Source organism: Chroicocephalus ridibundus, chromosome 2, assembly GCF_963924245.1.
Source record: "Chroicocephalus ridibundus chromosome 2, bChrRid1.1, whole genome shotgun sequence".
Classification (NCBI taxonomy): domain Eukaryota; kingdom Metazoa; phylum Chordata; class Aves; order Charadriiformes; family Laridae; genus Chroicocephalus; species Chroicocephalus ridibundus.
Genome location: NC_086285.1, coordinates 79,380,226 through 79,403,555, shown reverse-complemented (window position 1 = coordinate 79,403,555; position 23,330 = coordinate 79,380,226). Strand labels below are relative to the sequence as shown.

At 42.1% G+C, this 23,330-nt stretch overlaps 2 protein-coding genes across 4 annotated transcripts; both read left to right on the top strand.

The window, feature by feature from the left end:
• The first annotated feature begins 594 nt into the window (after positions 1-594).
• LOC134511684 (heterochromatin-associated protein MENT-like) lies at positions 595-12,444 on the top strand. The gene is made up of 8 exons (XM_063326020.1): positions 595-759; positions 2,309-2,485; positions 3,572-3,658; positions 5,243-5,380; positions 7,443-7,560; positions 8,121-8,263; positions 10,780-10,947; positions 11,696-12,444. Exons 2-8 carry the CDS (start codon positions 2,318-2,320, stop codon positions 12,095-12,097), a joined length of 1,224 nt encoding a protein of 407 aa, XP_063182090.1. The 5' UTR covers positions 595-759; positions 2,309-2,317; the 3' UTR covers positions 12,098-12,444.
• Positions 12,445-12,897: 453 nt separating this feature from the next.
• On the top strand, positions 12,898-22,219 carry LOC134511686 (serpin B6-like). Of its 3 annotated transcripts, none has more exons than XM_063326022.1 (8): positions 12,898-13,170; positions 14,673-14,782; positions 15,229-15,406; positions 16,412-16,549; positions 17,664-17,781; positions 18,017-18,159; positions 19,775-19,942; positions 20,909-22,219. In XM_063326022.1, exons 3-8 carry the CDS (start codon positions 15,239-15,241, stop codon positions 21,311-21,313), a joined length of 1,140 nt encoding a protein of 379 aa, XP_063182092.1. In that variant the 5' UTR covers positions 12,898-13,170; positions 14,673-14,782; positions 15,229-15,238; the 3' UTR covers positions 21,314-22,219. The 3 variants fall into 3 exon arrangements, with proteins under 3 accessions (XP_063182092.1, XP_063182095.1, XP_063182093.1); XM_063326025.1 differs by having other exon boundaries at positions 13,168-13,277; XM_063326023.1 differs by lacking the exon at positions 12,898-13,170 and adding an exon at positions 13,195-13,338.
• Positions 22,220-23,330: the final 1,111 nt, after the last annotated feature.

Here is a 23,330-nt window from a genome sequence, read left to right as displayed (position 1 = left end):
GCAGGGCCTGTAGGTATCTAAAGCACCTTCACCTCCTCTGCTAGAAGCAGCGGTCTCAAAGCAACATTCAGAAGTCCAAAGGAGTCAAGCGTCCGCTCTTATTTCATCACTTATTTTAGGTGACTGTGTAAATACCTTCTGAGCTTCCTTTGTGATCTGCTTTCTGAAACACAAGAGTAAAAATATATATAAAAAAACCAAACAAACAAAAAATAAGGGCTTTATGTGACCTGAGGGCCACAAGTATTCAAATCCTTCCCCTCTCAAATTTGACCACAGGATGAATGAGACTAACAGCCTATTTCAATATTCCCTTTTAGCCATATCTTTGAGATTATTTTCTATTCATCACCCCTGTTTGTAGCATAAAAAGAAAAGGAAGCTGTAAAATTATTTCAACATGTCCCTTGTCAACGCAGGGTGGTTCAATTCTTTCTGCAATTCCTACTTTTCTGCAGGCCAAACACCAAGGTTGTGAAAGACACCTGTGGGCATACTGGTCTTCACGTTTCAGGATATACACCCACTAACTGTGGCCTTGAATTGAGGAGATCTCTCTCTCTAAGTTCTGAAAGCAGATGATTGAGAGGAGAAGTAGGCAAATGAGGGAACATGCACATTAAGACAAGAAGAGGATGTAGAGAAGAAAAGGGAGGTGCAAACGTTCCTACATTTCCAAGAGTATTCATTGCCTCACAGACCGCCACGGGTCCTGACTGAAGACAGATCTGAAGACTCTTCTCTCCCTCGGCATTTCAGGTAGTGTAAATATTCATGTCAAAGTAACTAGCTCTACTTTGGAAGTCCTAAAAATTCACATTAAATTCTTTGGAACTGAGAGGTTAAATGTAAAAGTCATGCAGGGGAAGGGAGTGCTCATTCTTTAGTACAAAGTGTAGCCCTTGGAAAAACCCAGTGCCAAGGCACAGTGGTAAGAATGCAAGCCCAGGCTGGGCAAAACCTATGCAGCCTGGGAGGGCAGAAAGTTTCCTCACCTGTAGGAAGGATGCCTTAATCACCAGCCTACCAGTCGATTTAGGATGGAGGACTGAGAACGGGCTGCAGGAGAGAATATACTTCTGATTCTGGAACTGAACACATAAGACAGCATGACTCTGTAGCAGTGTTTTGGATGCTCACGATGGGGTGTATTGGTTCAAGCCTCTGCTTTTTTAATATCCAATAACTACTGGATCAGTCATCCATACTTTTCCTTTCTGAGATGATCGGAGTGGCTAGTAGACCAGTGAACCTCACAGAAACACACATGTTCTCTCTCTCAAGCCTGAGAAATGCTTGATTGCTCCGTGCAGATTCAGTTCGGGTACTCTCTGGGAACAGGAGATGGGGATGTCAGTTTGCAATTCTTCAGGCAAAAACGTTCAGCTCAGGCCTGTTCCCTAGATATGCTCTAGGAGTATCAGCCTCTCCAGGTCCAGCAGTAAGAGAGAGCTGATCTGAAGGTTCTCAAAATGCTTAGGTATGAGGTAGGCTGCAGAATATTCACCTCTAAAGAGCTCCTGAGAATGCTTCAAAGCAGTTGTGGAGCCCTGGGAAGCTTTGAAATCAAAACTCGAGGATCCCAGAGACTCTGTGAATCTCTAACACTGCATGGCAGCTGGCTTTGAGGACTGCAGTTTTTGATTTAAGCGTATAAATTGTGGGTGAAGATAGATTTAAATGTCTGGTTGCTTTTGTTGATCTAATGCTTAATCTTTCACCTGATGCCATCTTACACTAACTTTAGTACATGTTTTAGTAGTCCTTATACTAGTGAAAACAATAGAAATTTCTGAGTTTATCCTAATATTCATCAATTAAGTTGATGAATTATTAAGTTGATCTAAAATATGCTAATAAGAAGCACAGGTTTGTTCTGGATCCACACATGGAAAATCAGTTCTCATGAATTCATCATGCTTTTTTTCAGCAGAAATAATAGCATAGGAAGTTTAAAGAAACAGAAAAAAGCTCAAAGCAGCTCAGTGAGAAATGATTCTGTTTCACTCCCACAGAATTAAAGAATAATTCTATGAAACTTCAGCAAATGGGGTTTTGAAACAAGTTTGGCCTGTGAAAACATTTCTAGCTCATCTGATGAGGAATGAATAAAAAAGCTGAGGACATGGAGGAGTGATGGAGAAGGGAAAAATAATACAGGTCTTAAAAACAGACCTACTAGGGAGTGTACTTGGTCTCTGCAGTATTTTACCCACTACAGGGACGCAATCTCCCACTAGCAGCTTTGTAGTTTTAAAAAGAAGTGAAGAAGCAGTCATCACCTCTCTCTGACACTCATTTGTCTCAGGCTGTATCAATGGAGTCTCTCTCAGTGTCAACGAACAGCTTCACTTTGGACCTTTACAAGAAGCTGAATGAAACTTCCAAAGGCCAAAACATTTTCTTTTCTCCTTGGAGTATTGCAACTGCTCTCGCCATGGTCTACCTGGGTGCAAAAGGTGACACCGCAACCCAGATGGCTGAGGTAAGTTCTGAAATTAGCACTATATCACCTTAGAGGTGGTTCCCACATAAATTGCATTATTCTTTTGCGTATGGGGAATAAGAAAGGAACAACATGGGAGAACAGTGACCTGCCATAATGTTAGGCCCAGGAAATAACCACACTCACGCTGTCGGCAGTCCTGTAGGTCACTGTTCTTCCTCTTGATTTCCAAGATCTCCCTTCTCTGCACTACCCCTACATTTAGCTTACATTTACAGTTCCCAGAGCATTGCAAGTGGTCTGCCAGAGGGAAGTTATTGACATTAGAGACTACTGCAGGTCTTGCTTGGAACTCTACCTTCTATTTTAACAGTCTTCTGAACAGAATAATTCACCCGATACAGTGCTCAAATAGTAATAAAGAGACAGCTTTAATAGCAAAATTAATAAGGAGCTAAGATAATCTAGAAAAAGTAGTGCCAGGGATAAAATCACTGTTTCTAGACCCCAGATGGTTCTTGAAGCAGTGTATCTGATTTCTCACACTGCATACCAAAGTTAGTAAGCTCTTCTGAACATGTGCTGGGGTGCACAGGAGCAGTACAAATACCTTTGCTTGTGACACAGTTGGTCACTAAATAAGGTAATCCTCCCACAAATAACAGAGACATACTAGTACTGAAAATACTATCTCATTTATGGCCGCTTTAGCAGAAGTTTTCAGTCTCGTACTCTTTTAGGTTACATTAAATGTAAAATTTTACATTTCTGTCACAGTAGTAAGGCTCTGAAGTGCACTCTGCTCTTTGTTGTGCTTGGTCGTGATCTGAAAATAAATTCCATGTAGCCAAGCATGAACTAAACTTTTATCTAAATAAATTCATATTTGAGCCATAATATTGATCTGTTATTAAGCACTAAATGCGACTACAATCTATATAATAATGTTAAAGTTTTAGACACTAAATCAAGACTAAGGTCTTGTCCTCAGTAACTTTTAATAGATTAACCGTCTTTGGGCATGACTGGTGAATTACCATAGAAAACTAACATAATTACATAAGACTTGAGCACATTTATCTTCAAAAAACAAACTGTCTTTATGAACATTTATCATCATCACAGGTTCTTCATTTTAACCAGACTGCAGGAGAAGAAGGTTCGCCTGAGACAACAAGGCTTTCTCAGAGGAGACCAAAGAAAAGAAAGCTGGTATTTATTACAACAGAAGAATCAGATTAAAAAAAAAAATCTCTCAGAAAGGGATAGTTCATCACAACTACTGCTTTAGCCTTCAGCCTATATCTACTGTCTCACTTCAGGAAGAACTCTATACAGAAAAAGTGAACAAGCAGATTTTTTACCATAAAACTCATGAACACAGGCCTTCAAAAGCAGAAGAGACACTAATAGCATTTTGATTTGCCCTAATACTGTCTTACTTGGTTTTAGCTAGTCTATGGCAATAGCAACAAATCAATTGTCCCAACGTGCTTAGGACAATTCTATCTCTTATCAGCTTCAGGGTATTTTTTTCTGTAGTGAAAAACATTCACACCTTACTCCAGCCCTACCCAAAAAACTCCCTTCCACCTTTTTCATGCATGGACACATCAGGGAAACAAAACTCCCCTTTAAGCTAATGCATGCCAATTCATCCTTGTTCATCGGCTCCCCAGTGACTTGCCACCAGGAGGAACTACCGAGATCTTTTTCATCAAATGAACTCCCTAAACACCGAAAGGCTTGTAAACTCAAACAAGCCATGTTTCTTTATCACAGAAACATAAAGAAAGCTCAAAGAAACTAGATTAGATAAACTGGAAACAAAAGGAGGGAAGAGGTTATATCAGTCTCTCCCTAGATGGTGAGGGATGAATCTTCAAGATGAATCATTACATCCATATTCATTTTAGCAACTCACTGACTTTCTGAGTTGTAGCAAAGTCTGCCTAATCTGGTCCTTCAGACATTTCCCTCCATGACCTCTTCAGTCTGTTCCCACCCCCTTGCAAACCCCAACCTCTGCTATTCTGTGTCCTCTGGATACCAAATTCTTTCCTAGGTGTCCTTCCTAGCAGCCCACATCTCAGTACGAGTGAGAAAAGACTAGAGCAAGGAATGCCACCTGACCAACCTCATGACAAGTCACCATGCGTCAGAGGCACAGACTCTTGGTGTCTCACGTGCAGGGCATGGTATACACCATGGAGAAGGAGACTGCACCCAAGCAGCTGGTGGGGAGCAGCTAACAGGTAGCAGCTTATTCTTCCATTAGTGAAGCAACAGCTGGCAACAGCTGGCAAGCAAGGTCATGCTCCCTAAAACCATCAACATTGACACCCAGGACAAACTCCCTCCAAAATCCAAACAGCAACAGCAAAACTCATGTGAAACTGAGAAAATCTGGATAGTTGGGAAGTCCATCATGCCCTGACATTAGTGCCTGTCAGAACAGAGCACCTCCTCAAAAGCTGCCAGGCTGCATTGATGGGTCCTCGTGAAACCAAAAATTAGGCCTCACCATGACTGAAATGAGGAGATTAAACTTCCTGGGTGCACCACCAGCTAATGTCCCCAAAGGCCTACACAGCACTGCAGAAACAGACCATTGCCCTACTGATAGAAAACAATTTGTCCAGTTATACATAGTGCTGCAAACACGTAACACACTCAAAAAAGAGCTCCATCCCCTGAAATTCATTTTTAATTAAAATAAACTGGGCATTTTAAACAACCAAAGCAGGTGCAACACTTCAGACAGAAAAAAAATATTAATTGGTGTCTCTTTCCAAGGATCCTGAGCACAAGCAAGCTGAAAACATCCACTCTGGCTTTAAAGAGCTCCTGTCTGCCATCAACAAACCCAGAAGCACCTACCTGCTGAAGAGTGCCAACCGACTGTATGAGGAAAAGACCTACCCATTACTGCCCGTGAGTTGTACACTTTTACTCAGAATATTTTGACATTGAGAGGGATTTTCAACAGAGATGATAAAAATTTTCCAAATGATAGCACTGTGGTTTCCGTGAGAACACGAGGACAGCCATACGGGGCTAGCCTTCTGCAGATAAGAGGTTCATCTGCCTCCAACAGAGGTCAACAGTTTAGGAAGTGTATGAGAACAAGGCAGGCTGTGTAGTGATGCTTCTCCAGAATTCACTCTGGTCATCAAGCAATCTGCAGCTCAGGAACTTCCTGAACCAGATGGCATGTCTACTTAATAGACCTTGATAAGCCATTCTTTCAGAAATTTGCAGGCTTGTCTTTTGAATCTACCGCAATCCTCGGCTCCAGGAGTTCCACAGCTGAATTATACGCTGTAAGAAGCGCCTGTGTCTTTTGAGCCTGCTACCTGTTGGCATCGTTATTGGTTTGTTTTTCCTCTAAAGGAAGCTTCTCCACTATCTCTGGCCATCCTCGTCCCCTGTCTCTGTGTCTTTTACACTCTAGCGTTCCTGAGACTGGAGAGGCCAGAGAGAACTTAGACTATGCACATTTTACAGAGTGCCACTCTAATATTCTCTCTTTGGCTCCCTACTCCTTTCTTTGTAGCTCTTAAATTTGTATTTGCCTTTTTGGCCGCTATTGGGTGGATTTTTTTCATGCAACTGTTCATTACAGCTTCAATACCTCATTCCTAAACAGTGATGATCACTTTCTATGCATTACACTTCACTGGATTATTTACAAATTTTATTTTAATGTAAACATTTAGACCACAATTTTATCCTTAGACCTTATTTAAGGTCTCAGACCTGAAGATTATTTAAGAATAAATACTTTAGCACAGACCCCTGTGCTACTCCAGTAGTAATACCCTTCACTGTGAACACTATTTCCTCTTACTCTTGGTTTCCAGTCTTTTAAGCACTGGGCACTGACTAAGCACTGACCTATCTCTGTAGTCCCATGGATCCTCAGCCTTTCGTGAGAAGTCGTACAAAATGCCTTTTGGTAATCAAAATAGACTGTAATGGCTCAAACTTCTTACCCACACATTTCCTGACACCTTCAAAATACTCCAACAGATTTGTGATTTAGGACTTGCTATTATAAAATGCTGTTGACACTCCTCCGATTCATCACATTTACCCATACGCCCACTAGACCTATTTTATTCATTTACCTGTAATTACATGTAATTACGTGTATCTTTGAAATCTTTTTTAAAACTGACGATGTATTAATCATGTTCCGGTTTTTTGGAAGGTGATTTTAAATGAGATTGCTGTTCTCTGATCTTGGAGTTTGTTTTGATCTCCTAATTAGTAATTTGTCGTCCTGAGTGCTTACTGCTCATTTTCTCCACAATCTCATGTACCCATGCTTTACAGAGAATCTAAAGAATTTCCTGCTGGGTATTTCCATGAACTGTTTCACAGCAGACAGCAATGCAAACATTAATTCTGCTTTTCTGACATGACTTTATTCTGCCAGAACATTTGCTTTATACCTGATCCTCTGTTTTCCTCACAAACTCTTGGCAGGTTTCTCGCCTCTGAAACAAACTAAAAGCCTTGTTTCAACTTTATACGAGACTATTGGTTGGACTAGGTGATCTGAAACGTCCCTTTCAACCTAGGCAATTCTATAAGTCTATGGTTCTATGATTCTATTCTTCCCTCTTGTACTGAATTCTACATCGTCAAGGAGGAAAAAAGTATCTAAATGATATGTCATTTTGAAAAATTTTAAAAAATTGTGAAGAATGTTTGTTTCAGGGGATATTTCAGAATTACAAATTTGCACTTCAGATTGCAAACACAAAACATTGAAGTATCAGTTTCCTTGAGACTGAAGTCTGATCATTCCTTACTTAATATTTAGCATAGATTATGTCAGTTATTTTAAGGGTTATCCCATTTCAAACAAATTATCTTTTCTTCAATTATGTATTAGCACATTGTACCATCTGTTGAAGTGATTATTTCTAACATTTGTAGAACTCAAATTTAACTAAATAAGCATACATTTTCCAATGCTATCTTTCAGAAATTCTTACAGCTCATTACAAGCTATTACAATGCAAAGCCACAAGCTGTAAACTTTAAGACAGCTGCAGAACAAGCCAGAGCACTGATCAATTCGTGGGTTGAAAATGAAACTGAGAGTAAGTACCACTCGGATGGCTTTTTTCTTGTTTCACTTTCAAATAATTTGTATTTCCACATTTATTGCTCTTGCAGCCAAGGATCCATAAAAGATGGAAACTGAGGGGAGGTGATGAGAAAAGTGCAGTTAAATAGCTTGAAGCATGCCTCTCTCCAAACCTCACTGCTGCTCCTTACAAGGTCCTTCCCTTGACTCTTTGTGCCGCAGCCTCTTCTGAATTATTTTTCTTTAGCGGGAGGCACAGCTAGATACTGAGTAGCTCTTCTCTGATTAGTGAGGGTTTTACTTCTGCAGTCTTCAGCTGCATGTAACCAGCTTCACAGAACTTCCAAGCTATTCCACTTTACCCACTTCCCAATGCCATTTACTACCGAAATTGCAGAAAAAAAAAATACAGAGCCATTTTTACCATATGTATACCATGAAAAATGTACAGTAAAAAAAATATCCCAAATGCAAACATTTTTGCTAGATAGGTAGGCACAAAGGCGGCACAATTAAAATTGGCAAGTTACACAGTCACACTAGAATAACAGCCCTATTTGTCCGATTTTGAAGGGAAAATCCAGGATCTGCTGCCTGCAGGATCTCTCAATTCTCGCACTGTATTGGTCTTAGTAAATGCCATTTATTTCAAAGGAAATTGGGAAAAGAAATTTCTGGAGAAAAATACTTCTGAGAGGCCCTTCAGACTGAGCAAGGTAAATTCCTTTCCTATATGCCTATTGTCATATGTCAATACGTCTATTACTGAAGAGCAAGATACCTCTAAATATTTCACCTGCATTTCGTATGCCACTGCAACACTACTCATAGCTGGACACATGGCATAAACTCAGCGAGAACAGAAATTGTGAAAACAAGTCAGCGTTATTTTATTTACACATATCCAAGAGAGTAAGATTTTCACTTTAATTAATAGCTGTTCAGTATCAAAACACTTGAGAACACCATGGTTAAGTAAGAAGAAATTTCTCTAAGTACCAAGGTCCCATCTTCAAAAGGGACTGAGTTGCTTTTGAGAGCACTGCTTATACGTTTCTTCTCTGCTTTTGAGATACAGTCTGTACTCTGAGTTCAACGAAACTGAACCAACTGTTCTTTCCTCACGCAGCCTGGGTGTTGCCTAAAACCTCAGAGGGAATTTTCACAGGCGTTCGTCATTTTAGCCGAGTGTGTGAGGGTGATGTATTCAGTATAAGCTGAGGGCACGCTATTGAGCTAACAGTATTTAAACGATCATGCCCTGACAATTCACAGTAGCTGACTGCATGCATATTTTTGGACTGTGTCAAAGACAAGCAAAATTGTTTGTCAATGGAAGCATATATCTTGTTTGACATAGATTACAAGTGCAAACATCTTTTGTATGCCAGACAATTTGAAGCGATTGTGTTGATGACGTGAGTGTGTATCTGAAACCTACAACATGACACGTTTTAGAATCTGTCATGGTACATGGTTGTGGTGGGCTGACCTTGGCTGGCTGACAGGTGCCCACCAAGCCGCTCTATCACTCCCCCTTTCTCAACAGGACAGCAGGAGAAAAAGAGGACAAAAAGCTCATGGGTCGAGACAAGGACTGGGAGATCATTTACCAATTACCATCACGGGGAAAACGGACTGGACTTAGGGAAATTAATTTAATTTATTGCCAATTAACCAGAGCAGGATAATGAGATATAACACCAAATATAAAGCACCTTTCCCCGACCCCTCCATTCTTCCCAGGCTCAACTTCACTCGCAACTCTTCTACCTATCCCCCAAAGCAGCACAGGGGAACAGGGAAGGGGGCTTGTGGTCAATTCATAACACTGTGTCTCTTCTGCTCCTTCCTCTTCACACTCTTCTCCTGCTTCACTGTGGGGTCCCACCCACAGGATACAGTCCTTCATGTCCAACGTGGGTCCTTCCCATGGGCTGCTTCCCTTCAACAACTGCTCCAGCATGGGTCCTTACCATGGGGTACAGTCCTTCAGGAATGGACTGCTCCAGTGTGGGTCCCCTGCAGGGTCACGGGTCCTGCCAGTAAACCTGCTCCTGAGTGGGCTCCTCTCCACGGGGTCACAGGTCCTTCCTGCATGGGCTCTCCCCGTGTTGCAGCATCCTTCAGGGCACATCCACCTGTTCTAGCATGGGGTCCTCCATGGGCTGCACGGTGGATATCTGCGCCACCATGGTCTTCACCACAGGCTGCATGGGAATCTCTGCTCCAGCACCTGGAGCATGCCCTCTCCCTTCTTCCACACTAACCCTGGTGTCTGCAAAGTTGTTTCTCTCACATTTTCTCTCTCTTCTCTTCCAGTTGCTGTTGTGCAGCAGTTTTTACCCTCTCTTAAATATGTTACCACAGAGGCGCTACCAAAGTCACTGACTGGCTCGGCTTTGGCCAGTGGCAGGTCCATCTTGGAGCTGGCTAGAGCTGGCTCTGCCTGACATGGAAGCAGTTTCTGATGTTTCCTCACAGAAGTCATCCCTGAAGCCCTCCCTCCCGCTACCAAAACCTTGCCATGTAAACCCAATACATGGGTATGCAGAGAGGGTTTAATTCACAGGGTACCTGATACAAAGCCTGCAAACAGATAAACTTTTGCACTTAAATGTAACTCAAATGTAAAGGATAGTGGACATACTAGTAAAGGCCCCATGAACATCATAGAGCACAGAATTCAGAAGACTATTGGGTAATCCAATTTCAGCTGGTAATCTGGTGCTCTACGGTTTGGGGAAGAGCAAAAGCCAGCATAGGTCACAGAAAATTGTTCAGAGGCAAAGTGAGACAATCAGTATTGGCTGGAAGTATAAAATAGGCAAAGGGGTTGATGGCATCCAGGGGAAGAAAGTAAACCTTTTTTTCCCCCCAGTCAAGGTCCTCACTCCAAAAATATAGCATTTGGGAGAAAACATGAAACACTTATAGTAGTTACTTGCTATCAAAGCTAACTCCTTTGTTTTAAAATGAGAATTATATTACGCATGATTCAGTCAGCAGATAGATACCGCATGTGTCTATGCCAATTTTTTTTAAAGATCCTAATGACTTTGAAAAGGGGTTGTATGTGATACTGTCCAAAGGAAAGGACATGAGTATGCAAATGCTGCTGAGTCTTGTAGTTGTTTACAAATTTTTGTTTTCAGTTCTATGAAGCAAGTAGTCTTTATCATCCATTTTAAGGAATGAAGTAACACTTTTTTATGTCTGAATTTTTTCACAGACCAAGACTAAATCAGTACAGATGATGTTTCTGAGAGATACATTTTTGATATTCCATGAAACAACCATGAAGTTCAAAATCATTGAGCTGCCATACATGGAAAATGAACTCAGCATGTTCATTCTCCTACCAGATGACATCAATGATAACACCACCGGTCTGGAGCTGGTAAAACCAACCTACTGTTGCATCACATACACTATGACACAGTAACAGAAACAGACGAAAACAGCAAGGAAGAACAAGCTTCAAAATCACGGCAGAATAGGTTCTGACGTGTGCATACTTTGTTTCATAAAGTATAACACCATGACTTCTCAGCTTAGGATTCAGGGCATATGATGACATTGCAAACACAGTGTTTTACTTAGGGGTACACCTAAAAAGTCTGTCATACAACTGTCTTTGCCTATTTTCTGTCCCCTTTTCTATTGCTGGAAAAGCACAAGGAAAGCAAGGACCAAATCTGAATCACTGTGCCCTGGAGTTATCTTCTTCTGAGGGCTGTATTAATTCATTTTATGACATTTGCAGTCTAGATTTGCACCTGATATTTTGCGGTGAGGCTTCTCAAAATAAGTGCTGACTACCCTGACCCAGAAGGTATCAACAGCCACTCATGACCACGCCAGGAACAGTTTCAAATTCTAAACAGATCAGGGCAACAATCTTTTTATTTGTACCTGAGGTACCATGCATTCCAGTTATTTACCACTTCTAAGAGAAAAGTCATCCATATACTCACATAGCAAGTGCCTATTAGTATCATTATGAGTCACATATTGCAAAAAAGCAAGACACTTCACAACAAAAAAAAAATAATAATGAACTACTCTGACAGTTCAGGCCTATACCCCACTGCCTTTAAGGAAATAGGGTTTAATCAGTCACTGATAGCCCATCTCACTCATTGCAGGTGGAAAGAGAGCTGACCTATGGGAAACTTGCTGAATGGACCAGATCAGACAGCATGATAAAAGCTGAAGTGGATCTGTACCTGCCCAAGTTGAAGGTGGAAGAGAATTATGACCTTAAATCCACTTTGAGCAGAATGGGGATACGAAATGCTTTTGACCCCGTTCAGGCCGATTTCACAGGGATGTCAGCTAAGAAGGATCTTTTCATCTCAGAAATTATTCACAAAGCTTTTGTGGAGGTCAACGAAGAAGGTACCGAGGCAGCAGCTGCCACAGGTGTCCTGGTGCTCAGATCAAAAACACCAACGATGACTTTTAAAGCTGACCACCCTTTCCTCTTCTTCATCAAACACAACAAATCTCAAACCATCCTCTTCTTTGGCAGACTCTGCTCACCCTAGTCAGAGTTACTCCTTGCCCCGCAGGGCAGGAGACACTCGCTTGCCAGCTCAGAGGCAAATGCCAAAACCTGAAACTCCTGCTGCAACTGGGGGGTGTGGGACCTGAACCCTTTCTCCATCAGACCATGCACCCCAGGGCGAGAGGCACAGCTCCTCCTGCGCTTCTCTCCTGCTCTGAAGGGACAACCACGGCAGCGGGGAGTGCACAACACCCTGCATCCACAGAGCAATCCTGGCTGTCATTCAGACCAGAACATCAAGGGTAGCTCTGTGCCCTAACCGTTATTAGCTATGGCATTTCTATTCCCTTCCCTCACAGCGGTGTGTACAAATGCATGCTAACGCAGGGCCCCTCCTCGCCCTCATGACTAGAACCACCGATTCTGGAGTGATCTTAGCACTTTCTCCCACCCCACAGCAGACAGACCCAGCTCCTGTTTAGGCCTCTATTAGGTCCTTGCTTCACAGCTGGAGGCAGACTGTCCCCGCCCACTGCCTGCCGCCATTCTCTTGCCTTCCTTCCACATCCCACCTGTAAGCTCAACTGGCTTCACATCACCCTGATTCCTTCAAAAAAAAAAAAAATTAAAAAAATACACTTTTATAAGGGCTATTTGTCTCACTCAGAGCCTCAGGTGCATGAAGAGGAGGCCAAGCCCATACAGTCTCTGGCTGCAGCGACACCTCACTTTCATTCAAAACAACCCCCACTTCAAAAATAATTATTAATAATAATAAACCCTCACGGACTGGTGGCGTTTTCTGTCAGCTCTGCCACCAGAGGGAGGCAAAGGTGGAAAATCACCGGCAATAGCGAGGCGAGGCCCGCCGAGATACAACGTCAGTGAGAGGCCTGTGAGGGTGGCGGCCATTTCGCCCAAGGGGCTGCGGCCCTTCCCCGCTGCAACGGCAGGGACCCAACGGCCATTTTGGCAAAAGCCCGGGGCGCGGCTGAGCAGAGGCCGAGCTTCCCCCATCCTCTCCCCCAGCTCGGCAACGCTTCCGGGGGAAGGGAAGGGAAGGAAGGGCTGGGCCCGGGAGGAGGGGAGCAGGGGAGCGCGGTGCCCTGTGGGGTGAGTGCGGCGGCTCCGCTGTCCTGCAGGTTTTGTTATCTGCGGGAAGCTGGCGGTTTTTTAATAAGGAAGCGGAGGCTGCATGACATTGCTTCTATTATTTTTAGGTGTTTTTTCCCTCCTCTTTCGTGACGCGGTTTCTGCTTCTTGTCAGCGGGAGTTGTAGCGGTGCGTAGGGAATGCTTTCTGTGTGTAGGAGTGAGGGGGACACCGCGGACATGTGGAGTTTTAACTGGTGCGGGGGCGGAGGAGGGTCTTGTCCCTCCTTTCCCGTTCCCCAGCGCTACGCCCAGGCGAGTGCCAAGCCCTCGGCTTCGTGTGGCCGAGCGTACGGGCACGGCGACAGCTCCTCGGGGCTCCTCCCGGCCCCTCCCCGCTCCTGCTGGGGCCGGAGCCGGCGGTGGTGGGGCCGCGGCGGGGCTCTGTCACCCCCTGTGTCCCACCGGAGAGGCGCGAAGCGGGGGAGCCGCTACCCGGAGCTGTCGGCGATCTTACCCTGCAAGTGTTTTAACGTCGTTCCCGACTCTCCAAATCCAAAATGACGCCCCTTTCCCTCAAGGAAGCATGCCGCGGGCTCAGGGGGTGGGAAAAGGGATGGCTGTGCCGCAGACCGCAGCTTCCTCTGTGGAGATGGGCACCGCCTGGTGCGCATCACCCCGGCTTTCCCCTCGGGCTGTGTTTGAAGCAGTGGGCTTGTGGCCGCGCTGAGGCAAGGAGGGGAGACATCCGCATATACCAGGCACTAGTCCATGCCGTAGTCTTGGTGGGATGTATCTCTTGTGCCGCAGGCGAGCTGCGTCGTGCTCCGGCCAGGTTCCCCCATGGCAGAACTAGTAGCTGGGAGAGACGCTGCAGTGTGTATCGGCTGCTTAATCTGGATACAGCCTTTCTGTTCATAAAGACTGTCCTAAAGCATAGGTGTCTGCTGCTGAGAACATATGCTTCACGTCCATCATGCTAGGAACACACAGAGTCAGGGCATCCAGAAACCTTTTCTTGGGTGGAAAATCATGCCTGCAGAAACTTGTTCTCTCCACCTATTTGTTTGAGATAATGAATTAGTAAAATGAACTAGGTGTAGGTTTTGTATTTTGTGGCAACGTATCAACACTAGGCACGGCCTTAATGGAAAAGCAGAACACAGAAACCTTTACTACCAGCTGATATCTTTAAGATGTCTGCTGATGCTTATCTGTAGTTAACTCAGCATTGTAGTATTTATTGCTCCTTTTATAGGTGTGTGGTTTAATCCTAGGTTAGTTAACTACCTACACAGCTGATGTAGGTAGAGTATGACAGGCTTCAAGTTACACGTGTTTGAGTGTGCATGTACCACAAACTTATCTATAAGCAGATTTTTTTTATTATGTGTGTTTCCGTGTTGTAGGCAATAAAATGGAACTGAAATGGACTTTGATTTTTTTGTTGTACTACAGCAGGAAATTACAGTAATCTGCTGTGCTGACCAAATAACTTTTTTCTTTTCTCTCTTAATCTTGTAGATCAAGTCATTTTGCTGACTTCTACCAGACTGGCTGTTAGGTTTAAAACGCAGCGTGCACACATAAGAGTAAGCTGAAGGTAATTCTGAAGATATATAGACTTAGAGAAGGTAAGAGTTTCTAATTCTGCCATTCTGATGCCTAACTTTTTGCTCTGGTTTTCCTATAAAGGCAAATAATTGTCTGTGTGAAGTCAAAAGAGACTTGTTTTAATAAATCCTAAACAAAATGATGTTGTGTAGGCTAATCTCAAAAGATGTAATATTATTTACCCAGTGAAGAGTCTAATGACACCAGTGGGAATTGCTGTCTCTGTTACAGGTATGGGATTGAAATAGAAAAGCAAAAAATAAATCCCTAAAATAACTCAGGTGCCTAGTATAGGCTTTAAGGTGCTTGTTCTACCAAATCAGTTTTTCAGTGAGTTGATAGTTTTCCAGCCTAATTATGACACTTGCTGCATAGTTCATACTGGGAAATGTAAAAGATAGAAATAACTTACCAGTTTGTATTCAAATAAATTTGAGCCGTTCTTGTTTTGTGTTTTATCTCCCAGGCTCTGAACCATGGACAGCCTCTGTGTGGCAAATACCACTTTTGCACTCGACCTCTTAAGAAAGTTGTCTGAGAACAAAAGCAGGCAGAATCTATTCTTTTCACCTTTTAGTATTTCTTCTGCTTTGTCTATGATTTTGCTGGGTTCAAAAGGTAACACTGAAGCCCAAATAGCAAAGGTATGTCTAAATAAACTTAGCATATTAAATTTGGGAGCATATGAACAACAAATCTATTATGCCTGTTATCTGCACTTATGCTAAACTCTTATTGTTCTTCTGGTCTCAGAGCAGAGGTCTTCCTTTGGTATGTATATAAGCGGTACCTGAGCTTCCTTCAGTGTGAAATTAAGAGGCTCCTGGGTTTTATTGGGTGGGGTTTTTTGGTTTTTTTTGGGGCAGAGATCTTCTTTCAAGTTGTCATTAAGATGTACCATGGGCTTTTTGTAGGTTTGATTACTCTCTAGTTACATAATATTTTCTTCTGTCTTCTTTGGGCTTGATATTAGACTATACATGTTCTGAAAATGTATCCAGGCACATAAAAAAAAAATAAATTAAAAATCCACCCTTTATGCATGTAAAAATAGTGGCTGCACCTTGCTTAAATTTTTTTAAATTGCTCAGGTGTCAAATACCACTTGGCATTTATTTTTACATATGCAATTGACAGTATTAAATGCATAATCAGTCATTGTTGTTATTATGTTTACCTCTTTTTGCAAAGTGGGAGAAGACTATAAACATGTATCTTGTTTTCATTTAAATCTATAAAAGTTCCTCCAAAATGATACTATTCCCATAGTTGGAGATATTTAGAATCCATCTGGACACAGCCCTGGGCTATCAGCTGTAGATGGCACTAATTGAGCAGGGGGGTGACTTCCAGGGGTCCTTTCCAACCTCAGCTGTTTTGTGATCCTCTAATGCTTGACTTGAGTAAAGGAAACTCCATGCTGCTGACTCGTCTGCATCCTAATTTATTACTTATACAACATCTGGCTGGGTGCATCACATGTGACTTGGATGATAAGCTCCAGATGGGAGATGTGATGAAAAATATTGTGGCTTCAAGTCACAGTTCTTAAACCCAAAAGTCATTTTAAAATAAAAAAACTAATTGTGCTGAAGCAAGTGTGTTTAGCAAAGGCATGGACTCTGCTGAGGATGTTTGTCTTTCTGCAGGTGCTTTCTCTGAACAAAGATGAGGATGCTCACAATGGGTATCCATCACTTCTCTCTGAAATTAATGATCCGAACACCAAATATATACTGAGAACTGCTAACCGACTTTATGGAGAAAAGACATTTGAGTTTCTCTCAGTAAGTAACAATTAAATTAGTGGTGTTTTTTTAGGATAATGTACTTGCTACCTGTTTCCTTCAGAGGTCAAAGGTAGGCTTTGGGCTTTACTTTCCAAATTTTCTAGGCTGAGGCCTACCAATGTGATAGATTGTGCCAAAGCCCAGTATCTGAACTTCACGGAGAAGCTCCTTTTAGATGGCTTATGATCTGAATGCACAACTGGTGCAAATCACTGTAAAATCCATCAAACTCTAAGTCTTCAGGGTTCCATAATCCATTCATTTTTTTTGGCTGTGGGAGAAATAATTGATGTATCTCTTTTCGCTTGAGTGTGTGTAAATATGATAAAAAGAATTGTTATTGCTTTTCAGCATGGGCAGTATTTTGTAGTTTTTCTGTTATGTAAGTCATCCAGAGAACATACTAAGAGGAGTACATGACTCTTAAGACTTTCTTTATCAGATGAAGACTCTTCTTATCAGATGATCTGAATAAGGATAATAGGTATTGTGTTATACATGTTTCTTTAGATGGTTCCCTAGAAGCAATAAGATGTAAGGCTCTTGGTTTTTTTTCCCCAGGAGTGATATACAGTGATTCTTTTTATGAAGAATGCTAGTGTTTCATTTGTCTAATTGGTAAAATTTACATGGATTGTACTCTAAACCTTTGCATCTGTGTTACAAAGATCTAACTATATTAAACCAGAGATAAGGTATGTTTTTTCCCTCTCTAAGAAAAGTCAGTTTCCTCTCCGAATTAAAAGTTTGCTATTAGTCTGGGAGATTTAACAATGAAATTTATGTAGAGAGAAGCTTACAAAAGTATGCGTTCTCTCACTGAAGCAAAAAAAAACCACCCTAAAAACTAGCCATGTAATTCTCAATTAAGTTATGTAGAACTTCCTAGCATAGTTAACAAGCCATTTGAGTTAATAACATACAGTGGACAATTCCTAGTTCAAATAGGTGGTATAAAACCTAATAGGAACATGTCAGACAAAACTTTAATGGCTCTATATGGAGTTGGGGAGCAAAAGCAGTCAGACTTTCTTGGTATATTTAAGAATCATCTGTGGCTGAATGGCAGTAAAATATATTGCTAAAAAACTGTTCTGAATGTTCATGTCAGTCATTTATAGAGTCGAGTCAGAAACTCTACCATGCTGGACTAGAACAGACTGACTTTGTGAATGCTTCAGAGGATTCCAGAAAACAAATTAATGGCTGGGTAGAGGAAAGGACTGAAGGTGAGTGTTTTGCAGAATGCCCTGTTGTATTTAATGGCAGCCAGGGCTTGGCTAAACAGCTGTTTCAAGATATAATATTGTGAATTAAAAAAACCCAAACATTAAGCTCTTGCTCTGTTTGGTACATAATCATCTTCTCTATAGTGTATTAATTACAGAGTATATACTATATTAGATAAGTTTGACATATATGTAATTATTAAAAATTGGGGTTTTTTTCCTATGTATCATAAAGGTAAAATTCAGAACCTGTTGGCGGAGGGGATTATCAATTCACTGACGAGACTTGTGTTGGTGAATGCCATCTATTTCAAAGGCAACTGGGAAAAGCAGTTCAACAAAAGCAGTACAGCAGAAAGGCCATTTCATATTAACAAGGTATGATGTGCTAAAATGCTGATGATACACTGTTACTCCAAAGTACTCTGAAATGAATACATTTAACTCATAAGAAAAAAAAAATCACTCAAGCAGGGTTACCTTGGGTAGGCTGTATGAAATTCTTTATATCCCCTCCTTTAATATGAACACTCTCTTTGTGTAGTTTCTGTTAGGTTTCACACAATTTCTAGAAACTGTAATATAGCAATTAAGTATTTCTTTCATTCTGTCTCTTCTTTACCCTTCATGTTTATTAGAGAAGTAGCCCTCTATATAGTTAGAGAACTTAAAACAGAACTGAGGAGAAGAAAACAGTTGAGTGAAGTTGTCAGGCTGTTTGAGAGTTGTGAATAACTTCATAGAAGTCAGTGAACTTCATTATTTTAGCATAAAACTGGTGTGGATAAGAAAAGAAATGTTCCTTTAGGTTACAGGCAAAAAAGAGCGCTTCTAGATGCGCAGGAACTTCTGAATGTAAGTCGTCTTCAGTCTATTATTATTTTAAGATCAGAGTCTTTAGGATCCAGGTAACTATTGGAGAAAGTTGTAAGGCTGGGGAATGCTGCCTTGGCTTATCCAAGGAACTCACTTTTAGATAGGCAAACAACTGCATATCTCTTTCCTTGTAAAACCAAATGGCTTAAGTTTGTATTTTCATCCTACTAATGACTAGCTACTGATGAGCTGCAGAAAGCTGCAAGTTGGTTCAAATGAGCAGTTGGAAATCCCATGAAGTTTTAAGCTAGTTATTTTACAGTCTGCCCAGTAGCAAAGATTTAGTTTAGCATCCCAGGAGCCTTTCCAACATTGTGTGACATTTTCTGGCTTTTGCACTTCTTATGACTCGCTGGATAATTTTCACATGCTGTGTGGCCTTTTCATTGCTTTTCCGTCCTTTTCATATGTGTCATTGCTGCTGCAAAAGAATTTCTGCCATATTTGCTGTGGGCATTGTTTCAATGGGCTTTATTTTAAAAACAAAAATTACTTGCATGGTTATCTTGTGAAGGTAAGCGAGAAAGCAATGAAACCCTTAACCAAAAAGTAAACAATAGTAGCTGATGCTCCCTGTGAAAATGGAAGGAGATAGCAGAGGATAAAATTGAGAAGAAAAATCTTCCCCCTTCTTACTATCCATGTGACTTAAGAATTCAAAATAATGCTCTCACTTTCTTGGCATTTTTAGTGTAATTTTGAAATATTTTAATTCCTCATTGTTATAGTGCTTGGAGCTATATGGACTAAAAATGAAAATACATATCTTAAAATTATTTTGTGTTCATTTAAAGGAAGGAACACGGGCCCTGCATCTTACCGACTCTGTTTAGTGCTTGTCACTAGTTCTTAAGTGAGCAAATTTATGTGTCCTTATCCCTTTGCCTTAAAGGGGACATCACAGACATTTCCACATTAGTAACTAAAAAAATAAATCTCGGGAATCCTTGCTTCTTATCTGTTGCTTTACAAAGGACAGTGGTGGGGCTGTACTCTGTGGTGTGGTTAGTTCTCTTTATCCAAATTCTAAAATGCCCTGAGTAGCTGGACGCCTGCTTTGTATTTTGAGACCAACATACTAGCTCAATACTAACTGTTGACATCTCTTTATTTTTAGAATGAGACCAAGCCTGTGCAGATGATGTTCAAGAAGGATAGATTTAACATGACCTATATTGGGGACTTCCAGACCAAAATCCTTGAGCTCCCTTACGTTGGTAATGAACTCAGCATGATCATCCTGCTCCCTGATGCAATCCAGGATGAATCCACTGGCTTGGAAACCGTAAGTCGAGCTAAAGATGAAGACAGTCTTATCCTTCCAGGGAAGAGTAGTTTGATACTGAATATTGATATTGTAGTTCAATTCCAAAGCTATTATGTCACTGGTGCTCAACACCAGCTGAAATATCCCACACCTCCCTGCCCCCAAAGTGATTGGCATGCCTTGTGTCACTACGGGTCACGCTGTGTGCTGCCCCCTTAGCCAGGGGCTTTGGAAGAAGACCTGACCCTCCTCAGGAGCAGAGGTTAGCTGTGGTTGTGGTGAAGGCATAGTATGATGAGCAGCATTTAGGGTAAGAGGGGATTTGGGGGAGTGCTTAGGAAGTCCTATAGTTTGTCCCATAGATCTTCTGTTCTGAACAGCTGGCAGATTGTCTCTGGCCCACCATCTGGAACCAGGCTCACAGGAAAGTGTAGGATCTCTTCTGTCTTGGAGATAAGTTTTGGCTATTTCATGCTCTGGACAAAGAATTTCTTAATAAGGCTTTCTAACACTGACTGCAAAGGGCATTGTGAGCAGACTTTTTCATTGGCTTGTCAAGCTGAAGGAGGATCCTGTGGTTAAGAGACAGTAGAACTGGGTTCAGTTCCTTTGGGACCTTGTCACCAGTTCTTCTGTGCCTTTGCTTCCCCTATGTAAAAAAAAAAAAAAAAAAAAAAAAAAAGGCAAACCACACAAAAACCAACCAAACAAAAAAAAAACCCCACCAATCTAACGTGTTTATAAAAGTAAACTTTACGTGGAAGGGACTGATCGTTATCGTATCTGCCAGAAAGCATATGGGATTGATCTCACTAGTTTCTAGTGAGAAGTATAACTTGACTTTTGACTTGAGACCCTCTAAAACCTGGAAAAAAAGATGCATATTATGCACTATGTAAACAAACACAGTAATCGCCACTTTAAGCTATGTAAAAACTGACTCTCTTCTCATTTTAATTATGTAACTTTGGGGTTTTGCTTTAGCTGGAAAGAGAACTTACGTATGAGAAGCTGATAGATTGGATCAATCCTGAAATGATGGACTGTACAGAGATGAAGGTGTCTTTACCCAAATTTAAACTGGAAGAAAATTATGATCTGAAACCCCTTCTGAGCAGCATGGGAATGCCTGATGCGTTTGACTTGGGGAAGGCAGACTTCTCGGGAATCTCAGCTGGCAACGAGTTGGTGCTCTCTGAAGTAGTTCACAAGTCCTTTGTGGAAGTCAACGAAGAAGGCACTGAAGCAGCAGCTGCCACAGCAGGAGTGATGATGCTGCGCTGTGCAATGATCGTTCCAGAATTCACTGCCGATCATCCGTTCCTCTTCTTCATCCGGCACAACAAAACTTCCAGCATTTTGTTCTGTGGCAGATTTTGCTCTCCCTAAAAAGGAGATGTCATGGCAGAAGAGCCACCATTACTCAGTAATGTTCTGTTTCTTTACAAAAGGGCTGCTCTTTTTGCACTAATTGTCTCTTTCAACTGTGCCTGAATTTCTGTGGTCTTCATCACAGGCTTGACTAGAATAACATACACAGCAACTGTCATTAACACCATCTCTCTTGCCCTGTGCACCCGAGTGCGGGGGTCTCTGAATTCTTGGTGACACATGAAACATCCCGCTTCCTCAATGAAAGCTTTGGCTGTCCTTGCGGTCCCCGTTGCACTTCTCTTTTTGTGGCCACCTGGCAGCAAGTCAGGCAGTGACATCTCATGAGAAAGGAAGAAGTTAATTCTGTTTCTGATGAGGCTGGAGCACATCTTTAGCTTCCTTCTCCCTTTTTCTTCCCATCCCTCTTTTTTTTTTTAATTTTTTGTTTTTTAATGCCGTGATACATTTCCTAGAGATGAAAGGAAGCTTTGGCAGCCTGTTCCCAGTGTTGTTAAGCATCCTGACTAAATAGGGGTGTGTTTTTGGATAATAACTGGATGAGCACTTAGGGAGGAATGGTAATAAAAGTATGTCTTTGTACCAAATGTCCTTATAGGGTATTCAAGGGGTGAGGAGCCTTGTTTTATCGCCACAGGACACCTGGTTTTATTACCTATCACCTAGTTTATCAGTCCTATAACAAAGAATGTAATGAAAAAGCATATGGTGCCTATGCAATATTTAAATGACAAAGCTTTAATTTTTTGCTATTCTTAAATATTTTTTCTTATTCACAATGTCTGAAACATGTTAGTTTAACTGTATAATACCAAAGACACAGCTGAAACAGCTTTCCTGGTAACAGTGATTTGTTTTGCTGTTTCTGTTCCTGAGATAATAAAAGAACTGAAAGTGCTGTAAGACTTTCTTTTTTTCAACTGTACATGATGCTTCTTTTTTTTTTTTTTTTTTAATTTGTAGTATGAAGAAAACAGTTATTTCTTGATAAGAGTACAACCAGCTTCTATGTAGCAGAATCATAGAATGTGTTGGGTTGGAAGGGACCTCTAAAGGTCATCTAGTCTAACCCCCCTGCAGAAAGCAGGGACATCTTCAACTAGATCAGGTTGCTCAGGGCCTCATCAAGCCTGGCCTTGAATGTCTCCAGGGATGGGGCCTCCACCACCTCTCTGGGCAACCTGTTCCAGTGTCTCACCACCCTCATTGTAAAGAACTTCTTCCTAATGTCTAATCTAAACCTACCCTGCTCTAGTTTAAAACCATTGCCCCTCGTCCTGTCGCTGCATGCCCTTGCAAACAGCCCCTCCCCAGCTTTCCTGTAGGCCCCCTTCAGGTACTGGAAGGCTGCTATAAGGTCTCCCCGGAGCCTTCTCTTCTCCAGGCTGAACAACCCCAACTCTCTCAGCCCGTCTTCATAGGAGAGGTGCTCCAGCCCTTTGATCATCTTTGTGGCCCTCCTCTGGACCTGCTCCAACAGGTCCATGTCCTTCTTGTGCTGAGGGCTCCAGAGCTGGACACAGTACTCCAGGTGGGGTCTCATGAGAGCAGAGTAGAGAGGCAGGATCACCTCTCTGGATCTGCTGGCCACAGTTCTTTTGATGCCACCCAGGATGCGATTGGCTTTCTGGGCTGCAAGTGTACACTGTTGGCTCACGTCCAGCTTTTCATCCAGCAGTACCCTCAAGTCCTTTTCCGCAGGGCTGCTCTCTATCACATCATCCCCCAGCCTGTATTGATAATGAGGATTGTCCCGACCCCAGTGTAGGACCTTGCACTTGGCCTTGTTGAACTTCATGAGGTTTGCTCAGGTCCACCTCTCTAGCCCATCCAGGTCCCTCTGGCTGACATCCCATCCCTCTGGCCTGTCGACCGCACCACTCAGCTTGGTGTCATCAGCAAGCTTGCTGAGGGTGCACTGGATCCCACTGTCTAAATTATTGATGAGTTAATTTAGGCACGTCATTTTCTGAACGCTGTGCACCATGAAGTTTGGGGTTGCCCTCGCACGGCG

Bases quoted from the DNA above. Each gene is read 5' to 3' on its own strand.
- LOC134511684 (XM_063326020.1), top strand. From the start codon at position 2,318: ATGGAGTCTCTCTCAGTGTCAACGAACAGCTTCACTTTGGACCTTTAC. The intron at 2,486-3,571 runs GTAAGTTCTGAA...TCATCATCACAG, and splicing joins CCGCAACCCAGATGGCTGAG to GTTCTTCATTTTAACCAGAC. The intron at 7,561-8,120 runs GTAAGTACCACT...CCGATTTTGAAG, and splicing joins GGTTGAAAATGAAACTGAGA to GGAAAATCCAGGATCTGCTG.
- LOC134511686 (XM_063326022.1), top strand. From the start codon at position 15,239: ATGGACAGCCTCTGTGTGGCAAATACCACTTTTGCACTCGACCTCTTA. The intron at 16,550-17,663 runs GTAAGTAACAAT...TGTTCATGTCAG, and splicing joins AGACATTTGAGTTTCTCTCA to TCATTTATAGAGTCGAGTCA. The intron at 17,782-18,016 runs GTGAGTGTTTTG...TGTATCATAAAG, and splicing joins GGTAGAGGAAAGGACTGAAG to GTAAAATTCAGAACCTGTTG.